Source organism: Centrocercus urophasianus, unplaced genomic scaffold (assembly GCF_019232065.1).
Source record: "Centrocercus urophasianus isolate 14NV4802_14NV808 unplaced genomic scaffold, USGS_Curo_1.0 seq_30, whole genome shotgun sequence".
Classification (NCBI taxonomy): Eukaryota; Metazoa; Chordata; class Aves; order Galliformes; family Phasianidae; genus Centrocercus; species Centrocercus urophasianus.
In genome coordinates, this window is record NW_024884867.1 from 1,385,560 (window position 1) to 1,406,494 (window position 20,935).

General features: G+C 53.4%; 1 protein-coding gene across 1 annotated transcript; it reads left to right on the forward strand.

Annotated features, from left to right (window-relative positions):
* The first annotated feature begins 317 nt into the window (after positions 1 to 317).
* Positions 318 to 20,723, forward strand: EWSR1 (EWS RNA binding protein 1). The gene is given in 18 exon segments (XM_042828785.1): positions 318 to 395; positions 2,078 to 2,114; positions 2,367 to 2,418; positions 4,442 to 4,565; positions 9,560 to 9,579; positions 9,581 to 9,744; positions 11,002 to 11,169; positions 12,766 to 12,980; positions 13,450 to 13,630; positions 16,304 to 16,341; positions 16,856 to 16,888; positions 17,785 to 17,903; positions 18,480 to 18,609; positions 18,768 to 18,890; positions 18,993 to 19,170; positions 19,522 to 19,619; positions 20,123 to 20,390; positions 20,509 to 20,723. Coding segments are annotated over 18 exon segments (2,064 nt in total). The 5' UTR covers positions 318 to 319; the 3' UTR covers positions 20,549 to 20,723.
* Positions 20,724 to 20,935: the final 212 nt, after the last annotated feature.

Genomic DNA, 20,935 nt, shown 5'->3' on the forward strand with positions numbered 1-20,935 from the left:
CGGAGCAGCCCCGCCGCCCCACGCCACGTGTGACACCGCGGCTTCCCCGATCCCGCCAACTGACGTGACGTCACTCACTGGCTACGCCTCCTTGAAGCCACTCCTCCTTAAAGCCACGCCTCTCCCCTCGCACCGCCCTTGCGCGACGCTCCGTAACGGCGGCGGGCCGCACCACCCGCTGCTTAGCGCGGGGGGGGGAAGCCCAGTGCTCCACCCACCACAGCGCCCCCCGCCGCCGAAGTCGAATCACCTCTTCTCTCTGCCCTCCCCCCCCACGCCGCCTCCCCGCAGTGGTACGTCCCGCCGGGCGGGGCCGCGCATGCGCAGCGCGTGGCGGCCGCGGCGGCCGGACGTTGGGAGCGCGGAGGAGGAAGGAGAGAAAATGGCGTCGACGGGTGAGCGGGGCGGTGCGGGTCGATGAGCTGCACAAGGCGGGCGGCCGGGCCGCGGGGTCGCGGTTCGGGCCTTGAGCCGCTGTCGAGCACCTCGGCCTGAGGGCATCCCGAGCCGTGCGGGGGGCGTTGGGCCTTCAGCGCTGCGGTCAGGCGGGCCTGTCGGGCCTCGGCGCGGTGTGCGCGGGTGTCGGGCCGTCCCGTCCCGCTGCGGGGCCGGAGGGTTTGCGGCGCTCAGAAGGCGGTGCGAGGCCTCTGCTGCGCTCTGTGTGTCGCGGCGAGGGCCTCGGAGCCGCTCCCGGCCGTGGGAACGAACGGTCGTTGGGGCTGCGTGCGGGTGGGAGGCTTTAGGGTCAAATAACGGAGGATTGGGCGGGCAGTTATGAAGGAATTGTGTGCTGGGAGGGCGGCGAGGTGCTGGAGGTGTGCGGAGCTGCGTGCGCTCCATCCGCGGTGCGGCTCCGTTACGCGGGTGGGCGCTGGGCAGCCTGAGCTTCTGGGGACAGCAGCCCAGGCTTGTGGCTGAGCTGTGCTTCAGGTTCCTTCCGACCCATCCCGTGGTTTACTAAAAGCTTGCGGTGGATGAAAACTGAATTTTTAACGCGATTCCTGGTGTTCCGTCAGTTGCAGTGGGGGCAGGCGGTAACGTTGTGCTCTAGGGAGAATGGAGGGCAGTAGGAAGTCTTCAGGCAGGCTCTGCAAACTCGCAGTCCTCTTTTTTTTTCAGTAGAGACCAGTTTAACGCAAGGTGTGGTGGCAGCAGAAATGCCAGAACTTTTTTCTGCGTGGGGCTGCCTGGCTCTGAGCAGAGCTCTGCTCACGTTTGGTTTCTGATTCCAGCTCAGGATGCTATGAGGGAAGTCTGAACCCGTTTCTGATCTCTGTCCTTGGGACCTTTCTGGTCCTGGGAGAGCTGGAGGAGCTGCAGGAAAGGTTTGGTCTTAGGGATGGAGTCGTTGCTGCCATTTGCTCTAGGTGGGACCTGGAAACACTTGGTGACTTGGAGGGAAAGCGTGCCCGTAGGAGCTGTAATCGTTTCAAATATAGCCTTGTAATTGCCATCTGCATGCATTTTCCATCCCTAGCAGCAAACCAGTTCAGCAGAGGATTGTTGTTTTTTTTTTCTGGTTGGATTTTCTGGATTTCAGTTCTCCTCTAAATCACAGTATTGGCATGGGCTGGGACTTGGGGGAAGGAATTGCTGCCAGCTGCTGGTCTCAAACCCTCCTGGGGAAAAGAGTTAGAAGTTTCCAGTGATGCGTTGGTGTCCTTGAAAGTTAAATAGAAGGAGTGAAGCGCTGTGTTTCTTACAGCCTCAAGGACTTACAACCTGGCCCTTTGAAACGGGGTTTTTGTAAGTGTCAGCCCCTGTGTTTCTTTTGTTCCAAACCCCTCTACCAGTCCCTTGGGTGCTACCCAAGGTGGCAGTTAAATTAAAGTGGGGTCATTCGAGATCAAAGCTGCTGCTGCAGACAGCAGAAACAATGAAGGGAAGAGAGGTTTCGTTTCCTTCAAAAAGGTTGAGAAAGTCCATTTACCTTACTCTTTTGAAACCAGGTTTCCAGGGGTTTATAGCAGTTCTTTCAAGCTGTGGGAGGAAATTCCAGCTGCTGTGCCGTTACACTGTTAATTTTGTTAAGTCTTTGTCAACCTTTCTTTCCTTTTTTTTTTTTTTTTTCTTGTAGATTATAGCACCTATAGCCAAGCTGCAGCTCAGCAGGGGTAAGTAGCGTTATGGTCTTACTCTTCTGTTGTAAAAAGTTGTGATGTAAGCATGCAGTAATTGTGGTTTAGTCTAAGCTCAGGTATGCCTTACAAATCTTTGGTTTTCCTTTGGTTTATGTGCTGCTTTCACAATTCAAACACTTTAACACAAACGCAGAAAGCATTTGGCTGTAGAAAAAGCTGTTGTGTGATGCATGTATTGCACGAGCACTGGGATGCATTGTAAATATCTTCAAATTCATTTTGCAGCTACAGCGCGTACGCACCTCAGCCAGCCCAAGGATACGCACAGACCACGCAGGTAAAGCATAGCAGGGGTTCTGACCCTTCTTGGGATCCCAGCTGCCATCTTTCAGCCCTGGAAAACTCTGAGCAGCATCAGAGTCTGTCATTAGGAGCTGTCTTGTAGCTTCCCACACAGCCTGCGCTGCGTGCTTAAAGCGCCTCGATGTCCGGGAGCTTCCACGTTCCTTGTTAACATATCCCAGTTGTTGCCAAGAGGAATAAAAGCCTATTGCTTGGTGTACATTTGACACTTACATGTCAGTGGGTGTTTTACTTGGTGGTGTAGGAGAGAGAGAAAAAGGAAGGGGAAATTGCCTTTTGTGCGATGGCAGCAGTTGGAAAAGTTAGGAGGAGAGGATAGATTTCCTTCTTTTTCATGGAGCTGTTGTAGTTAAAGCTATTCGTATTGTTAGTTGGCTGGACTGCAAACTGATGGTGATCTTTTGAAGATGAGTTATGGTTTTTTTTTTTTTTGTTTTTTTTTTTGAATCCTTAGGATTCAAGTTACTGAAACCACAGTTATCTGCAAAGTACCAGTGTGGTTTTTGAAGTCAACTTGGTTGACTTTCCCCAGCATCTCTAGAGAGTGGTTTATTTGAAAGGGAGATCCTGCCACCCAAAAGCGTTTCTGTATTCTGCACACAAAAGCTGTTGTGCTGGAGCATTGCAGAGCAGAGCTAACAGGGCTTTGTGCTGCTGCCCACGGCTGCCAGCCTGTGGCAGGTGAGGCTGCACAGATACCTCTGCAAAGGCATCGCTGTTACAGGGGGAGTTTTGACATCTGGGTCAGCTGAATTGAAAATGACAATACTTTTCATTTTGAGTAAGTGTGTTGAGAGAGACAAATTGCGAGAACTGCTGCTGAAAGCACAGGTCCAAGCACAGGAGGTGTAAGCAGGCTGGCGGGCATATGAACAGGAGGCTTCAGCATCCTTTAGTGCAAGGCTAACAGCTCATACTCAGCAGCAGGTAAGTTGCCACATGAGGTTTGCAGCATCTCGTGCCTCTGGGCGCAGTGAGCTTCCACAGGCAGTGGAGATTTCAGTCTGATCAAAGTTTTTGTCTTTGAAATCTGTTGGCTTGATTAAGATCTGTACTGCTCATGAGCCAGGGAGGCTGGCTCAGAAGTCACACAGGCATTTAATTCTCTGAAAATCTGGACACTGAGGTTTGTTTTAGTGCTGCTTGAGCTCCAACTAGGCTTTCCCCCACACCTGACTGCTGAGCACACAGCTGTTGGCAGCTGGCTGGTGCCCGAGGTTCAGGCTGACTGACAGTGGGCTGTGGGCTCTTAAGCTGGCAAAACCACAGCATCAGCAGCTCTGTACTGATCCAGTCTCCTCACACCGCCTGCTGCAGCCAAAGGGTTGCTTTGCAGAGCTGAGCTCAGGGCTGAGCAAGGCAGCAGCACTCCTTTGGGCTGGGCTTGGGGCAGGCTGTGGGGTGAGAGCTGATCCCTCGCTGAATGCCAGGGTGCTGGGGCGGCGTGGCTCCTGCTGAACCCATCCTCAGGTGCCCACATAAACTGGTTCTGACAGATGTTGGCTGGTGGGTGTGAAGAATATTCGAAATAACTTCACTGAAAGCTGAAACATTTCTTCTGGTGAATGCTAGTTGAAGTAGCTGATGTCTTGCTTCGTGCAGCTCTGCACTCTGGACAGCCCCACTCCAGCGTTGCAGGTTAGCTCTCAGGAGGCGCCTGCGAATGTAGCTATGTGCCTGGGCAGTTTTGAGGAGCTGGATGCTGTCCTGTTTCTCTTCACGTAGAGCACACGTGTTTTGTGAATGTGTAAGGGGCTGCACCTCTGGTCCTGGCATTGAAAAATTGCATTTGTAACTTCATTACAGATCTGAACTGAAATTTGCAGTAGCGCCCAATCTTTCAGAGTAGCCTTGGCTTGACTCAGATTGCTTTCAGTAAACCAGGTAACACAGATCCCCCCAGTCTGTGTGCAGCACCAAAACAATCTGTGTGTATCTGTGAGACACGGGCGAGTCGTTTCTGCTCACAAATTAAATCTCTCTCATCTTTGGAGCAGACCTACGGGCAGCAGAGCTACGGGACTTACGGACAGCCCACCGATGCCAGCTACACGCAGCCTCAGACAACTGCAACGTATGGGCAGACTGCGTATGCCACGTCCTATGGGCAGCCCCCCGCTGGTAAGAGCTGCAGGGCTGATGGTGCTGGGGAAGGACTTGGGCTCAGCTCTGTGTCGGGGAGCTAAGGCCCGAACTGTGCTGTGGGAAGGGCTTTCTTCCTTGGGAGCCTGCAGGTTCAAACGATGCGAAGGCGTGGGTGGGCTGAACGCCCTGAGCAAGTAAATGGAGCCGTTTCATTTTTTCAGGGAGCCTTTTGGGTGCTGGTTCATGCTGTGGAGCTGAGCATGGCTGCAGAATGGGCTGTACTTCAAAAGAGCGCAGCCAACACAGGCTGCCCAGCAGCGCTCCTCGCGAGTGCCTGTTCTGGCTGCTCTTGGGCCCACTGAGTCCGTGTCCTGAGCGCTCCCCTGCCTGAAAATCAAACCAGTGACAGTGATGTATGCCTCTTCTGATAGTGTACCCTCTACTTTTTGTCTTGTGCTTCCCACAGTAGAAGGGACCAGTACAGGTTTGACTATCCTGCTCACTCTTGCATGGAAAACGCCATCTCATCCTGTCTAAACTTGCAGTGTTAACCCTTTAGGTGTCCCTTGCTTTAGCACCAAAAACTTGCATTATGTGCACTAAGAGTGTGCTGGGCTGCAGTGCTGTCTGCAGTCTGCACGTTTCTGTAAGGAGCAGCTTTGAAAAGACTGGGAGATGTACTTTGTGCAGGAAGCTTCCTAAGCACCCAGGACAGGCGTGCTGAGATGTTTCAGGTGAACATAACACCACTGTTTTACTATTCCCTAAAGGGTAAACAGCATGGTTAGACGTGTCCAGATGTCCTGACCACCATCTCTGCATGTTTCGTGTGATGTCTTTGGATTTGCAGTGCGGGTGCATACTCCACGTGCTCATAAACGCTCTCTCCACTGTTTCAACATGTGCTCTTTGAACTGAAATTTTGTACATACGAATGTCTTTAGCATCTGAAAGAAGCTGTTGAGACATCATTCACTTTCGATATATTTGGCTTAAAATCTCAGGAGGCTTTGAAAAAGAGAACTAGTTTTCCTTGAAGCAGTGCTTGGGGTACCGTTTTCTGCAGATTCATCCTTGGTTGCAAATGTCTCTCAGAGTGGCAGCCTTGTGAAGTATTTCCTGAAGCGTGGCAATACCAGAACAGGCAGGCAGTGTGCCTGTGGGTACCTGGCCACAAAGCTGCTGGGGAATGCTACAAGGAAGAGGCAGAGAGAAAGAAAGCTCTATCCTACAGTGTGTCCAGTTACATAGCACTTAAACTACGTGGGTGAGGAAAATATCTGCCTGGCAGGTATCCTGCAGGATGAGGATTTTAACAGTTATCCGCTGGATTTCTCCTTCCCTTTAACAATCCGTGCACTAAACGGGCAGAAAGATTGTTTTGTGGGCTTCCCAGATTTTTCTTGGGAACGTTGGAGTCCTTTAATCATTCCTGCAAGGGTTGTGTTTGTGCTTGCTCTCCAACAATATATTTCCTGGATTAATAACAATGCCAGGCATCTCTTCTGCACGGCTGCTTTTTAGGCGAAACACTTTGGTTTCTTTTCATCTAAGAAAAGAAAACTCAGGAAGTGGCCAAATGAAAGGTTTTCTTTTTTCAGGCCTTCAAGTATGATTTGCCTCAACCCGTGCAGCACTTGTCCGTGGCGGAGCTGTCGGTGTTGCTCTCGAGGCAGAGTGCCAGGTTGTGTTTATTCTTCCTCTGCCTGCCTCTCCTCCAGGAGCCGGAGCTGTGCAAATGGGGCTGATGGCGCTGAAGGCCTGTCTGTCCATCACTGCCTCTGCTCAACACCAGTTCTGGCTTCTCATCCCAAAAAGAGCCTGTGGTGCTGCCTGGAGCACAGATCCTAATGCCCTAAAAGACGAGCTGTGTTTGCACTTGAATTTCAATTTATTTTTCTCGTCGCTTTTTGTTAGCGGAGGAATTACTGCAGTTCTCCAGTTAGCTTAAAGCAAAGTGACTTTTTGTCTTATTTTTTTTTTAAGAATCCACCGTTGTTGGGGAAATTCCAATACAGTGCAGACACGGCCTGTTGGGCCTGGGACCACTGCAGCCTCCTCGCCTTCCTCTTTCCTGCTGTGGCTGCAGAAGGTGACTTGGAGTCCCCTTGTCCAACCCCTCAGGGTCAGAGCCTGCAGGCTGCTCTGCAGCTCCCAGCAGCAAGTGAATAAGGGGATTAACGGGCACCATCAAGGCTGTGGTTGTGGGCTGCTGTGTAATCACTGCGAGATGTAAGCATGAATTGCAAGAGTAAATAAACAGCTGCATCTGTTACGATTATTGGCTTTCCAACATCATCATTTGGGGATGAAAATATGATTTCAAATCTCCAAGTCTAAATCTACTTTAAGTAGATGGGAGCAGCTCCGTAAAGATAACCAGCTCCCACTGCTCAGAATTGGAAGTAAATACTCCCTCGGCTGTGTTGTCTGCCCCAATAAGCTGTTACACCAAAAGGAAGCAGGCTGAGCAGCCCCTGCTTCCCTTTCTCTGGACCTCTGCTGGGAGGTGTCTGTGCCAAGCAGGAGTCAGCCTCCCTTGGGCACCAGGATCCTGTGGAGAGCCTCTAGCACAGCTTGAATCAGGAGGGAGCTCTGAGAACTGCTGCTGGCTGGCCTGAAGCCTGCTTGTTTCAGAATGAGCCTCTTTGACTGCAGCGTTTAGTTGCTGTTCTCTGAGGACCGAATCCTGAAAGCTTCCCCTCCGGTGAAGGATTCCAGGACTTCAATAAGGATTTTGCTCACAGGCGTGGATGATTTGTGAGGAAACTGAGCCGTGCAACAGCACTTCTTACGGCAGGTCATCAGAGTTCTCCCATTCCTCTTCTCTTACAAGATCTGTCCTGCAGATTCGCCATTTGTGTTACTGACTGCTGGGAGGAGGAGGGAGAAGTGATGCTGTGCAAATGGCCCCCTCAGAAGTACAGCTCTCGAGGGTTTGCAAAGCATTGAAACTAAGTGGCTGAAATGAAAATTCAGGCCAGCAGGATGTTAAATCACCGCCTTTTCTTTCTCTGGTGCAAATGCTTCCTGCCGTGCTGCCTGCACGAGGGAAATGCTCCATCAGAGCCGAAGCTTTAACATTCAGGATGATTTTCTCCTTTTTATTCTAATGCCTGTGCAGAGCCTGCAATTAGCAAACCCACTCAGGTGATGTGAAAGGGCAGCGCTGCCCACGGTGGCACCACGAGGGCCCCTTTCTGGAGGAGGGCTGTCCCTGTGTGCTGCTCCCCAGGGCTGTGGTTTCAGTGGCACACGTGTCAGACCGTGCTGTAAACAGCTGGTGGTTTTTTTTAATAAGTGGTCAGGCTTCAGCCTCTTACAGTAAGGATTCCTTCAGCTGTCATGTGGAAGCACTGTGGTGGCTCACGTTGAAGTGTTTGGGCTGTTTAATTTTGTCTGAGGCACTAAAAGCCCCATCACTCAGTCCTGTTTAAATTCCCCTCAGTCCCGCTCTGCAGTGACGCTCTGAGCAGCCAGGCACGGCTGAGCAACCGAGAAAACTGCCTGCCAGCAATTCCTGACTGCTGGTAGAAAGGGAGCTTCCCTGCTCCCAGCTTGGCAGAACACGATCGGGAAACTGCTCCACAGCATTCAGAGGGTGGTGATGTGAGAAGCATGCAGGGCAGCAGGCAGAGGGAACAGCTTGGGACTGGCGCTTGCAGATGGAGCAGAGGGAAAGACTTCTTCCTACTCAGAGCCCCCCGTCAGCGTGCTGGGACCAATGGCAGGCTCAGGAGCAAAGCACACGGCAGGGTGTTGCAGCTTGGTTTTGTTTGCTGCGCCCACTTCTCCTTTCACTTCTCTTCGTCTCCACTTCCTGCTTTGAGGACCCTGATTTTCCAGCAGGTTACCTGCAGAGCACAGGGAGGTGGTTGTGCTTCAGCAGGAACGCACGCTTCGTTCTGCTGGGAGTGCTTTCATTTTGGAAAGGGAGGAATCAAAAAGCCTGCAGCACGGTTTGCCTGACGTGCTGTGTAACGAGTAGGTCACAAGTCCTGTGTTTAATACAAAATATGGAGTGATGGAGAAGCTGTTACCTTAATTGATGCAATTAAAATCACTTCAGTAAGACTGTTGGCTGCTTTTTAGCAATTGATTTTTTTATACTTTAGTAAATGAGCTTTTGCTAACAAAATTTTTAATTGGTAGCTTTTCATGCAAATCTTTGTTTCATAATTGGAAAACCAGCTTGCGTGCTTCTTAACTATAAAAAAGCCACTGTGGTAATTCTTGGTTTGTTGTTCATCTTTGTTGACGAGCCCAATGGTCAGCTGAATTACCTAGCAACAGCTGCTGGGAGCACTGACCTCAGCAGAGCTGGGCTCCGGGATATTCCTGTAAAACTGTTCAGAAATAAATATGAGAGCGCTGGGCTAAAAAGCTGAAGCAGACTGAAATGGTGGGAGAAGTGAGGGGACGAAACGTCTTACGAACCGGCACACAAGGCGGCTCCTGACCTTTCTCTTAAGCTGAAGCAACCGTAAAGTGCTTTCCTTCAATTTCTGGAATTGCTGTTTGAAGTGATGCTTACAAAGGGCTCAGAAAGACTTCTCTGTCTGCCTGGTGCACTTTTGTGCTTTGGTTTCTCAAAGAAGCTGCCAGGATGGGGCTGTGCTTTTCCAATTAATTGCATTTCTTTGGCTGTAAAGGCAGGAGGAGCTTTGTGCGGCCCACTGGACAAAAGAAGGCGCTGTGCCTCAGCCTGCCCTGCTGTGCTGCATTAGCAGGGAGCCTCAGGTGCTGCGGACAAACGGCCCTTGGATGCTGGCGGCAGGCTGGCCTCCAGAAGGCTCCTGGGGTGTGCATTGGGGACGGGGGGTGTTTGTGGGGCAGGCCGAGGGTTCCTGAAGCGGGGGCTTTGCGGGGGAGGCGAAGGGATGCTGTGGGTTGGTGCGGCACGCTCGGGCCGGCTGTGAGGGCTCTGCAGCAGCGCCGTCTCAGCTCCCATCCACCAGGAGTGAGACAGAGCAGAGCGTCTGAGCGAGGCGGCCGTGCTGGCGTGGTGACGAGGCTGTGGTTTGTTGCAGGTTACACGGCCCCGACCGCCCCCCCCAGCATACAGTCAGCCCGTGCAGGGCTACGGCACGGCCGCCTACGACACCAGCACTGCCACGGTTACCACCACCCAGGCTTCCTACGCGGCGCCGTCCTACGGCACCCAGCCTGCCTACCCAGCCTATGGGCAGCAGCCACCTGCGGCCATTCCCCCGAGGTAACGTTGTGTTTCTGTTTCTCCTGAGGCTGTGTGTTGCTCTGCTGACGTGCCCCAGGGCACCGCCAGCTGAACGAAGACCCCGCTGGTTTTGCTTCCAGTTCTCTGTTACAGTTAAGCTTTGCTGTTGCTGCAGCCGATCCCGCAACGTTTTCAGAGCTGGAAGAAGCTGTGTAGGTGCTTCTGTTGTGGCGCAGTGAGTCAGCGCTGCTACTGAGAGAGCAACCAAGCAGCACAAATGGGCGCTTGACTCATGATCTGGACCAGAAAATGGACCATTCTGCTTGAGTCACGGGGTGGTTGGGATGATGCTGTGCCCTGTGATTTCTTAAATGGCTGCACATGCTGAAGACAACTTCCTTTTTAAATCTCTTGTGTCTGGGCACTGTCAGTAGCATGTTCAACTTCATTGTCTGCTCAAGATATTACAGGTTTAGAATGTGGAATGGAAACTTAGAAGCTAGTCAGAACTGCTTTGTTCATTTACCTGATGTTTGCAGTAACTGCTCCTGAATAACAAGGCCAGAGCATGACACAGCCCTGGCTGCATTTCTCAGATTACACTTAAGTATGAATCTTGGTGTATTTTAAATATTCTTCCCAGCTTGTACAATAAAAGTAGCTCAGTTCTTTTTTTTCATTTAGCTCTGATAAACACTTTGAAATTCTAAGCGGAAGGCGACTAATCTAAAAGGAAGGGGACATGCAAACTGCATGCAAAGAGTTCTCTTTATTTCCAGGCCTTGAGAGTTAATGCTAAACATCCTCTCCCTTTCATCAGATAACGTATGTGGGGCAATATCTGCTTGCACTGGATTCTAAACCGAACAATGGTGCCTTTAAGTGGCAGCATTTCTTGCTGCTTTGGAGCTAATCGTTTACAAGCATTGTGCAAAGCAGGGCAGAGGGGCAGCGCTGCTGACCGACTTTCCTGGCAGTTTCACATCTTCTGTTCCAAGAGCCAAAGTCTGAGCCCCTCGCTGTAGGTTTCATAATGCAGCTGGCAAACAGAAGCTGTGATGCTCTCCAAGTGCTCTCAGTTCAGGATGTTGTTTCTTGGTGGCGCTGTGCAGTGGGCAAAATGTTCAGTGCTCAGCATGTGTGCACGAGCTGCTATTGAGCGACCAGCACTGATGTGCTGATTTGTCACCCTTCCCAAAGAAAGTACCATCCTGCCACAGGGGATCTTACACCTCTGGTGCTTTCACCTGTGGAGCTCTGTGCTTCTGTCTCCTTATTGTTCATTATTACTTTCAGACCCCAAGATGGCAGCAAACCAGCAGAGAGCAGCCAACCACCGTCGAGCACAACAGGCTACAGCCAGCCCAGCCTCGGCTATGGGCAGAGCAACTACAGCTACCCCCAGGTGCCTGCCAGCTACCCGATGCAGCCAGTTACTGCACCTCCCTCCTATCCTCCTACCAGGTAATCCTTTCAGAAAGCGAAGCCTCTTGCACCTAGCATGGGAGCTCTGAGGTTAACTGGGGCAAAAGGATTTTTTCTCAAGGCTTTTTAGGTGAACAAGTATAGAAAGAGGTTCAGCATCCTGGGAAGGAGTGGTTCTTTGGAGTGGTACTAGCTGCAGAGGTAGGGCAAGGGTGGAATCACAGAATCATGGGCTCATTAAGGTTGGAAAAGACCTCTACGATCATTGAGTCCAACTGTCAGTTTATCACCTCCGTGGCCACTAAACCACGTCCCTCTGTGCTGCATCTCCACAGTTCTGGAACACCTCCAGGGGTGGTGACTCCACTGCCTGCCTGGGCAGCCTGTGCCAATGAGTCACCACTTTTCCAGAGAAAAAAATGTTTCCTAATATCCAACCTGAACCTCCAGGGAGACCTGAGAGCAGCCTTTCAGTTTCTAAAGGTGGGGTGGGGGAAGGGGATGGGAGGAACATAAGAAAAAAGGGAAAGACATTTTAGCAGGGTCCGTAGTGATAGGACAAGAGGGAGTGGTTTCAAACTAAAAGAGGGCAGATTTACGTTGGAAAAAGGTTTTGTGCTATTAGAGTAGGGAAGGACTGGCACAGGTTGCCCAGAGAGGTTGTGGTGCCCTGTCCTATGGGGCAGACACCCAAGGTCAGGGAAACGGGGCTCTAAGCCCCTGATCAGGCTGTAGGTGTCCCTGTTCAGTACAGTTGAACCAGTTGTCCTTCAAAGATCCCTTCCAACTCAAACAGTTCTATGATTCTGTTGCTGGAGTCTCCTCTTCTCCAGGCTGACCCATCCCAGTTCCCTCAGCCACTCCCTGCAGAGCTGTGTTCCAACCCACTCAGCTCCATTGCCCTTCTCTGGATGCACTCCACGGCCTCAATGTCTTTTGTGTAGTAAGAGGCCCAAAGCTGAGCACAGTGCTCGAGGTGCAGCTCACGTTCAGCAGGAGGTTGACACTTCAGATCCTTTTCTTCCATGCAGTTTTCCAGCCGCTCTGTACTGCGCCTGTAGTGATACTGAGGAGAACTGCTCTGACTGTTACAGTCACGAGTAAAGAGAGCATTGAGCACCTCAGCCTATTCCTCATCCTTGGTTGTAACGTTCCCCACTGCATCCAATGAAGGATGCAGTACGAGGTGTGGAAGTGGCCTTTAGCTGCCTCCTTACGCACGGTTTCGGAAGGGCTCGCCTCTCCCCCTCAGGTGTCCTTAAAGTGTTGATGCTAAGTTTTAGAAGCTTTGAAGGCTGGGTTCTGTGAGGATGAACAGTTTTATTGTCCACCAGCTAAAAATATTTCAGAGCTGAGGCAGAAGGGAGCCTGTTAACTGCGTTGCCACTGATTTTACTTCAGGCTGTTTCCCAGAGGCGTGTTGCAGATGATCACATCGATTTTGCTTGTAGGTTTATTTTTCTTCCCGCTGTCAAAGCAGCCTCTGTAGGATGACTTCAGCTTTGTAAGTGGTTTGCATAGCACACAGGCCTTATAATTGCATTGCTTTCTTGTGTGAGCCACTGCTGCAGCCTGATGCACATGTCTGAGTGCGTTGGCTTACCTTCCCATCTTTAAAACGCTTTTGTCTTCCAGCTATTCCTCCACACAGCCGAGCAGTTACGATCAGAGCACTTATTCCCAGCAGAGCACCTACGGGCAGCAGAACACCTACAGCCAGCAGACCAGCTATGGGCAGCAGAGCAGCTACGCGCAGCAGCCGCCCCCAACGAGTTACCCACCCCAAACTGGATCCTACAGCCAGCCCCCAAGCCAGTACAGCCAGCAGAGCAGCAGCTATGGGCAGCAGAGTGAGTGTGCCTAAAGCTGTGGCACTGCTGTGGGAGAGGTTGGTCTCCATCGCTCCTGAGTGAGCTGCCTCTGAAGGAGACTTGGCACTACTTTGGGTCTGAAGGATCTGAAGGGAAAGCAACGTGGCTGAGTTCTGCCCCTTCTCACTGAAAAACAGCCAGGCTGGTTCAGTAGAGCGCTGCCACGCTCCCCTCGCTGCCCTGGAGGTGGGTGGGTGGTTGTAAAACACAGAAATGCAGAGTACCATTGTGGCTGGGCTGGGCAAGGCTCAATATAAGCAGCCCAGTGACCGCTGTGCAGAGGTCAGACCGGTGGGGCCTGACTGCAGATCCCAGGAATAACGCAGTGCCCGTGAGCAGCGGCTTCCAGGCGGTACTGCCCAGTTCCAGTGCTTGAAGGCAGCGAGGAATGGGACAGGAGCCACCCCTGTCTGCAGCCTCGTGATGTTTTTGTTGCTCTCTTCCCCAGGCTCGTTCCGTCAGGACCATCCCAGCAGCATGAACGTCTACGGACAGGAATCTGGAGGGTTTTCAGGCCCAGGAGAGAACCGGAATATGAGCGGCCCTGATAACCGGGGCAGGGGAAGAGGGGGATATGAGCGTGGAGGCATGAGCAGAGGTGGGCGGGGAGGAGGACGCGGTGGAATGGGGTAAGAGCAAACCTTTTCTCCTTTTACCTAATTCTGTTTTACCCGTAGGAGTTGAGAATGGAAAGAAGGGACTGAAAGGTTGACATTCCCAGCTGTACTTCCATGGATAAACATCTCTGTAGCAGCATTGCTTCTAATCCATGGAAATATTACCTGAGGGGAAGTAGGAGCAGGATGTATGTTTGTTCTGTCCTGCAGCTGGTTGGGCCCGGGGCAGCCAGGGGTGTTGCTAAACCTGGAACTTTCAGCTCCCTTCGTGGTCATGCAGAGGTGAAGTTCCTCTGTGGGGTTTAACAGTAACTTTGGATTGAACACACACAAACCTTCTGCCAGGTCCAGGAGTCACTCACTTCTTGTGCCTCACCCACTAATGGGGAACTTGACAGGTCAGGTTTGTACCAGGCAGAACCTCGTGTCAGCCTTAGCAGTAGCATGCAGAGCTACATCCTAAGTGTAGTGTGGGGCAGATTGCTGCTGTCGAAGCCCTGACTCTGAGTGTCAGAACACTTGGAGCTTGGCTGAAGTGTGAAGGATGACCCCGAGACCACGTACAGCTCTGGCTCGGCTTCCAGGACTGCTCCCCAATTGGAGCTTTCAGGTGCTCTAAACCAGTTTGGCCATTTTAACTGATGGCAAAATCTGGTTTGGCAAACCTGTGTCTTCAGGTCAGCTGTTGGTCTCCCCGTCTGTGACGTTTGTTCTGAGAAAGGTGAGGAAGGAGGGCCGGTCCCAGAGGCTCCTAAGGGAAGGAAGACGTAGCTTTGTGTGTGTTCCATCCCCTCGCAGTGCGGCGCAGAGCTGTGCAGAGCGCCCCTAGGTGCTCCCTGGATGTGGAGGGACGCAGGGTGCCAGTGTGGGCAGGGCAGCTGGAGCTGCGGCCTCTCGCTGTCGGTCGTGCAGCCGGCGCAGTGCGGCTCTGCACAGCTCTGCCGAAATGACGTGGGCTGAAATCTTTATCGGAGAAATCCTCCTGAACTCAGCCTCCTGCACGTGGAAAGAGGAGAAGCCTCGCTCGTGTTGGAGCGCGCCTGGCTGCGATTGGCTCGAGTGGAACCGAGTTCCACGGTTCTGCATAAAGATTTCACCCACGGCGAATTTATCTCTAACGGTTTGAAGTAGACGCAGACACTTGAAATGCCCATCATCACGCCCCCAAATTTGTAGCCCCTCTGGAGCGCCCCAGGTCCGGCCCCCCTCGGGTTTCACGCCGCCTCCAACCTTAAATGGCGCACGGGGCGCCGGCTGCAGCATAAGAGGCCCCGCTTTGTGGACGCGGCCTCCTGTGAGCACCGAGGGGCAGGCAGGGGAACTCGGCCCCTAATCGTGCTGTGATGATGGATTTCAGTGTCCCCAGCAGGTAAGGAGCTCGATGTTATTAACGTGCCCTTTTTCATTGACTCGGTTATTTTATATTTTCATTGGCTGTTAAACATGGAAACTTTTTAACATGCTTTGTCGCATTTATATGCTACAGGTTACAAAGTGAGAGCCTTGTATACACCTCAGTACTTAAAAAGTACCCGTACTCAGTACTCAGCCGGCAGCATAATGAAAAGTGGGACTAGACACGGTGTCCATATGGAGAGGAAAAATATACATAGAATATTTTTAACCAAATGTATTCACTGTATAAATGGAATCCTTCTGTAACTTTGGTAACTGAATCCTTGTTGTTTGGTAATAAAACCAGAGGAGGTATACTACTTTAGAATTGTGTAACATTAAAAGTAACCAAAAAGTGTAAACGTATGTGTTTGACAAGAGACGTGACATGAACGGTGTGTACTTTAACCAGAGCAGGCACAGCTGCATGCTACAGCTCGAAATGTGTATTGACAACTTGTCTCTTCTTTCCAGTATTAGAGGTGCAATACTTGCTAGTATAGTGGTGCTCTCCCTCCTCTGCTCGTCTCCTTCCAAACAGCTTTTGCCTTTCCCAATCCAAAAGAGCGAGAAGCACCCAAATGCTCTCGGGGTGGCCTTTCCCAATTAAGCTGCGCTCGTGAGTGAAAGCTTCGGCCGAAGCTTCTGCCGAAAGCCACGAGCTGCCATTGGCACGAGCCCACATTGGCGTCCCGGTCTCTGTGCCCACAAAGCTGCACCCCAGGCCTCCGAGCCCTCGCCGTATGCTGTAAGTCCTCCTCCTCAGAGACTTGTTAAGTTCAGTAGCGACCTGAATGTATGGCTTTATAGCGAGGTTGGAGCGGGAATGTCATCGGAACTGTGGTGGGCATCGCGTGTGGTCGTCTCCTCCCTTTTGAACTGTTAATGTCAGGGAGCTGGGAGGCTGAGGGTGCGCTTTGTGGACACACGGCAGGGAGGGAGGACCAGCAGGCAGCCCGCCCTGCCTCAGGAATCGATGCGCAGCGCTCAGAGGCGGTGCGTGGTGTTGTTGTTTGGCCAAGTATTGCACTGATAATACCAATGCAAAGCAATGCAAGGGTACCGACAGCAAAGTGGTGTCTAGAACCAGACAAGCGAGGTTGTGTATGGAAAGGAAATTTGAGCGAGCTGCCCTGAAGAAAGGCATAGTGACGAGATGAGAGAGAGAGAGACAGATGCATTGTTTGGAGATGTTTAGCCAGTGCCCTTCTTCCCAGTGAGCCGCAGAGGCTCAGAGCGGTACTGGCTTTGTAAAGGGAAAGGCCTTCATTTCTTCGTTTATCCCCCCAGCAGCGCTGGAGAGCGAGGTGGCTTCAATAAGCCTGGTGGTAAGTTTTTGAGCATTACAATGGATAGTGTTTAAAAAAAAAAAATTGCAGTCAGTTTGTAGAAAAAAGTGTAATTTGTATTAGTTTTAAGTGGCTAAAATGACGTTTGCAACAAGACTGTAATGGGTTCTGCCGGCCGTGCCAGGGGTCTGCGGTGACAGGACGCAGGGTAACGCGGAGGAATTGAGAAACCACTTCTGTAATTTGGGGAAAAGAGACGGTTTGGATTTGATAATTTTAAAGTAACTTTTTATTAATGAGCTTAAAGCGGATTGGCCTGGTAACGCATTAAAAAAAAAAGTGTAATAGTGGTTAATGGATGGAAAGGCTGCTAAAAAGAGCGGACCGATCGCCGCGTAGAGGTGCATTGCTGGTGGTTTTGCAGTGCGGGTCAGTTGGAGTTTAACCAGCGCCATCGAATGGTGGTTATAAGTAGATAGTGATGTGTGTGTCGCTCCTGCAGCTGCAAGGCCTGCACTAACACTGCTTCTTATGGTTCTCTCCCGACTGGCAGGACACATGGAGGAAGGACCGGACCTTGACTTAGGTAATTGTCACTGCTCAGCCCCTCCCAGGTTGCGGCGTGGAGATTGCTGTGCTCATCCCAGCTCGCAGAAGATGTTGCCCCGTGTCTTGCCCTCCTGTAGCAGGAGTACAGAGATGCTTTGCTCTTTGCAGTCTCTTTGGGGCGGTTTCATCTGCTTCTTTATTCCTGATTCATCAGAGCGCTTGGACTGGTGGGAGCCCACACGTGTTTGGAGATGCTTGTGCTTCTCCATGGAGCTGGGGGCTCTTGCCAAGGAGCTGCCTGGAGCAGCAGAAAGCACGTCCCAGGCTGCAGCAGTCTGGAGCTTGTAGGCGCTTGTCCAGCAGTCTCCTTCCTCTTATAACATCCTAGAATGGTTTGAGTCGGAAGGGGCCCTCAAAGGCCATCTTATCCAACCGCCCCTGCAAGCAGCAGGGACACCCACAGCCCCATCAGCGCTCACCTTGGTGTCTTCAAGGATGGGCCACCACCACTTCTCTGGGCAGCCTGGGCCACCCCTGCCCTCAGCCCTTTGCTTCCTCCTGCACAGCCACGTTTGGTAGCTCCCCGTCAGCGCAGGGAAGGAGGGAATTATTGCAGCAGGAGGGGGTGAGCATCCCTGCACGGGACCTGCAGGCTGCACAGGCATGCTGTGCCTTCAGCTCTCCCTCCTGCCCCATTGCACAGGTCTCACACTGCAGCCGGGTGTCCCGGCCGTGCTGGGTGGCTCTGCAGCAGGGAGCAGACGGGGCAGCTCAGCCCTCAGCGCTGCTCTCAGCGCCTGCAGTTCCGTGTCGCTTCGTAAATGCACTTATTGAGAGAGAAGCTGCAGCTGGCTGAGGGCTGACGTGCTGGCAGTGCTGCGCTGCTGGATCGCTGCCTCCTGCCGCTGCCTGATGCTGAGGTTTGCCTCCTAGGCCCACCTATGGACCCAGATGAGGACTCGGACAACAGCTCAGTGTATGTGCAGGGACTCAATGATAATGTGACCCTGGAGGATCTGGCAGACTTCTTCAAACAGTGCGGGGTTGTCAAGGTGAGAGGTGTGTGTGTGTGTGTGTGTGTGTGTGTGTGTGTGTGTGTGTGATGGCACAGAGCACAGAGAAGGGGGTTGGCTGCCTCGTCCCTGCCAGCTGTCCCATTCAGCCCCATCCATGGAGCTGAGCAGCTCTGATGGGCAGTGAGGTCGGCACGGCCTGGGACCGCCCTGCAGCACAAGCTCCCCAACAGAACCTCGGCAGGGTTTGCCCCTCTGCGCCTCTGTCGGCCACGCAGAAGCTGCAGTGCTCACATACTCAGAGGAAGCATCCCTCTGTGCATCTGCTGCTGGTGGGATGTGTGACAGCTTGAGAGAGCAGGGTGGTGGAGAGAGCGGAGGAGGATGTGGGGAGGCTGCAGCTCAATTCCTGCTCTCGTGAGAGCCTGCAGGAGAGGCTGCTGGGCCAGTTCCTGCATTTGGTTGGCGTGGTAAGCCAGAGGGCCCTTTCTCCTACCACAGAGTTGCCAAGTGGAATCGTTGTCTGAAATCAAAAGCAGAACAGAGGAGAGAATCCCCACTCAGTGTGTACAGGGACGTGTGATGCCTTGTAATAATGCTTTGCTGTCCTGCTAGATGAACAAGAGGACTGGGCAGCCCATGATACACCTCTACATTGACAAAGAAACTGGCAAGCCAAAAGGAGATGCCACAGTCTCTTATGATGACCCATCCACTGCCAAAACAGCTGTTGAGTGGTTTGATGGTGAGTGTGGGGTGTGATGTTTCAGGATGGCCCTTCTGCTCTGCAGTTTCCCATGGGAGTATGGACTCCGTGCACCTGTGTGTGCTCTGGGAAGATGTGTGTAATACTGGGCTCTACAGAAGCACAAAATGAGGCTCTTGCCTTTGTGTTCCTCCCAGGGAAGGACTTCCAGGGCAGCAAGCTCAAAGTCAGCCTCGCGCGGAAGAAGGGCCCGATGAACAGCATGAGGGGCGGGATGCCCCCACGGGATCAGCGGGGGATGCCTCCCCCTCTCCGTGGAGGTAACACCTGCTTCCCTCGGGTTCCTGCGGGGCTCAGCCTGCAGCTCAGCATCCTCCACCTGCAGCTGCTGCCCGGCGCTGTTAACGGGGTTCTCCTTGCAGGTCCTGGGGGGCCTGGAGGCCCAGGGGGCCCCGGTGGGCCGAGCGGTCCCATGGGCCGGATGGGAGGCAGAGGTGGCGACAGGGGAGGCTTCTCCTCCAGAGGACCACGGGGATCCAGGGGAAACCCCTCTGGAGGCAGCGTGCAGCACCGTGCCGGGGACTGGCAGTGCCCCAACCCGTGAGTACCGCCCGCCCTCCCTGCACAGAACACCTTCCTTTCCTTTCCCCTCTGCGGGGCTGTGGGACGCCGTCCATCTCAGCGCAGGGGGGCTGTGCTGGCTGAGGCACTGGCCAAGACATGCGGGTCTTCTAACGACTTGCTGGGTCTTCGGGGAGCTTCTTTCCCCTCCCCAGAGCGTGGAGCATCGCAGCCCCGTGCTGCAGGCTGGGGGAGCTGTGCTGCGCGCCGTGCTCCGGGTCCCGACATCCCCCTGCTGCGTGCGGGTGGATCCGTGCCCTGCAGCGCTGCTGGGTGTCACCCGACCGGGAGTGCGTTCCTGCTCCTTACTGACTGCTCTGTTATGCGTAGGGGATGTGGAAACCAGAACTTCGCTTGGAGAACAGAGTGCAATCAGTGCAAGGCTCCTAAACCAGAAGGGTTCCTCCCACCCCCTTTTCCCCCTCCAGGTACGTGGGGCTGAGTTCACAGCAGGGCTGGGTCGGTGGCACCGGCGGTTTTGTGACCGCCGTGGGGATGTTGAGGGAGCGGCAGCTTCCTGCCCCCCGGGCAGCCGTGCTCTGAGCTGCGAGATGCACGGACTGCTCTGCCTGCAGCCCTCACACGCTTCCCCGCGGCTCTGTGCCGCGCGTCCCTTCTCCAGAGCACCGCTTTCACCTCCTTGCTCCCCAGCGCTGCCCTCTCTGTGAGCCCCTCGTCCCTCAGCTCCGTGGTTTTCCTTTCTGCCATCCATCAGCCGCTCGGTTCCCCTCCAGCTCAGCCGCTGCCATCCTGAGCCCGTGGCCGTACCGCCTGCGTGCCCGGAAGCTCATCCTTCGCTGCCCACCGGGGTGCCGCCGCCCCCCGCGGCTCTCCTTCTGGCACGGCGCGCCCCAGCTGCGATGCGGCGAGCGGGAGGAGGGCTGCGAGGCGCTCCGGCGCTCCCTGCTCTGAAGCTTTGCCTCTCCCTCAGGTGGAGACCGCGGTAGAGGCGGCCCCGGGGGAATGCGGGGCAGCAGAGGCGGCGGTATGATGGAGCGCGGCGGCCCCGGCGGGATGTTCAGAGGCGGCCGCGGCGGAGACAGAGGCGGATTCAGGGGCGGCCGGGGCATGGATCGAGGCGGCTACGGAGGAGGGGGCCGGCGAGGAGGGGGCCCCGGGGGTCCGCCCGGCCCGCTTATGGACCAGATGGGAGGAGGAGGCAGAGGCGGAAGGCGCGGAGGCCCGGGGAAGATGGACAAGTATGTGGGGAGCGGGCGGGGGGGAGGGCGAGGGGGAGCCGACGGGGCGCAGCGCCCCCGGACCCACGGAGCGGAGCTGGGAGGGCTGTGGCACTGACCGACTGCTGTGTGCTTGCAGGGGGGAGCACCGCCAGGAGCGCAGAGACCGGCCCTACTAACGGCACAGCCCGCCCGGCTGCATTTACTACCAGATTTATTTTTTAAAACCAGAAAATGTTTTAAATTTATAATTCCATATTTATAATGTTGGCCGCAACATTATGATTATTCCTCGTCTGTACTTTAGTCTTTTTCACCGTTTGTGGAGAAACATTAAAACGAAGTTCAACGGTAGTGTGCCGACTTCTTTTTTCCTCCTCCCCCCTTCTAAGAATGGTTGTCGAACTAAAACTGCCCCCCCTCGTTGTGAGCATGCTCGTATCGCCGCGCAGCCCCCGGCGGCGCCGACTAATAGCTGTAACGATGTTGATGGTTGTGATGTTTCCTTTTTTCGGTTGGTTTTTTTTTTCTTTATTTTTCTTTTTTTTTTTTAATTAAAATAAAAT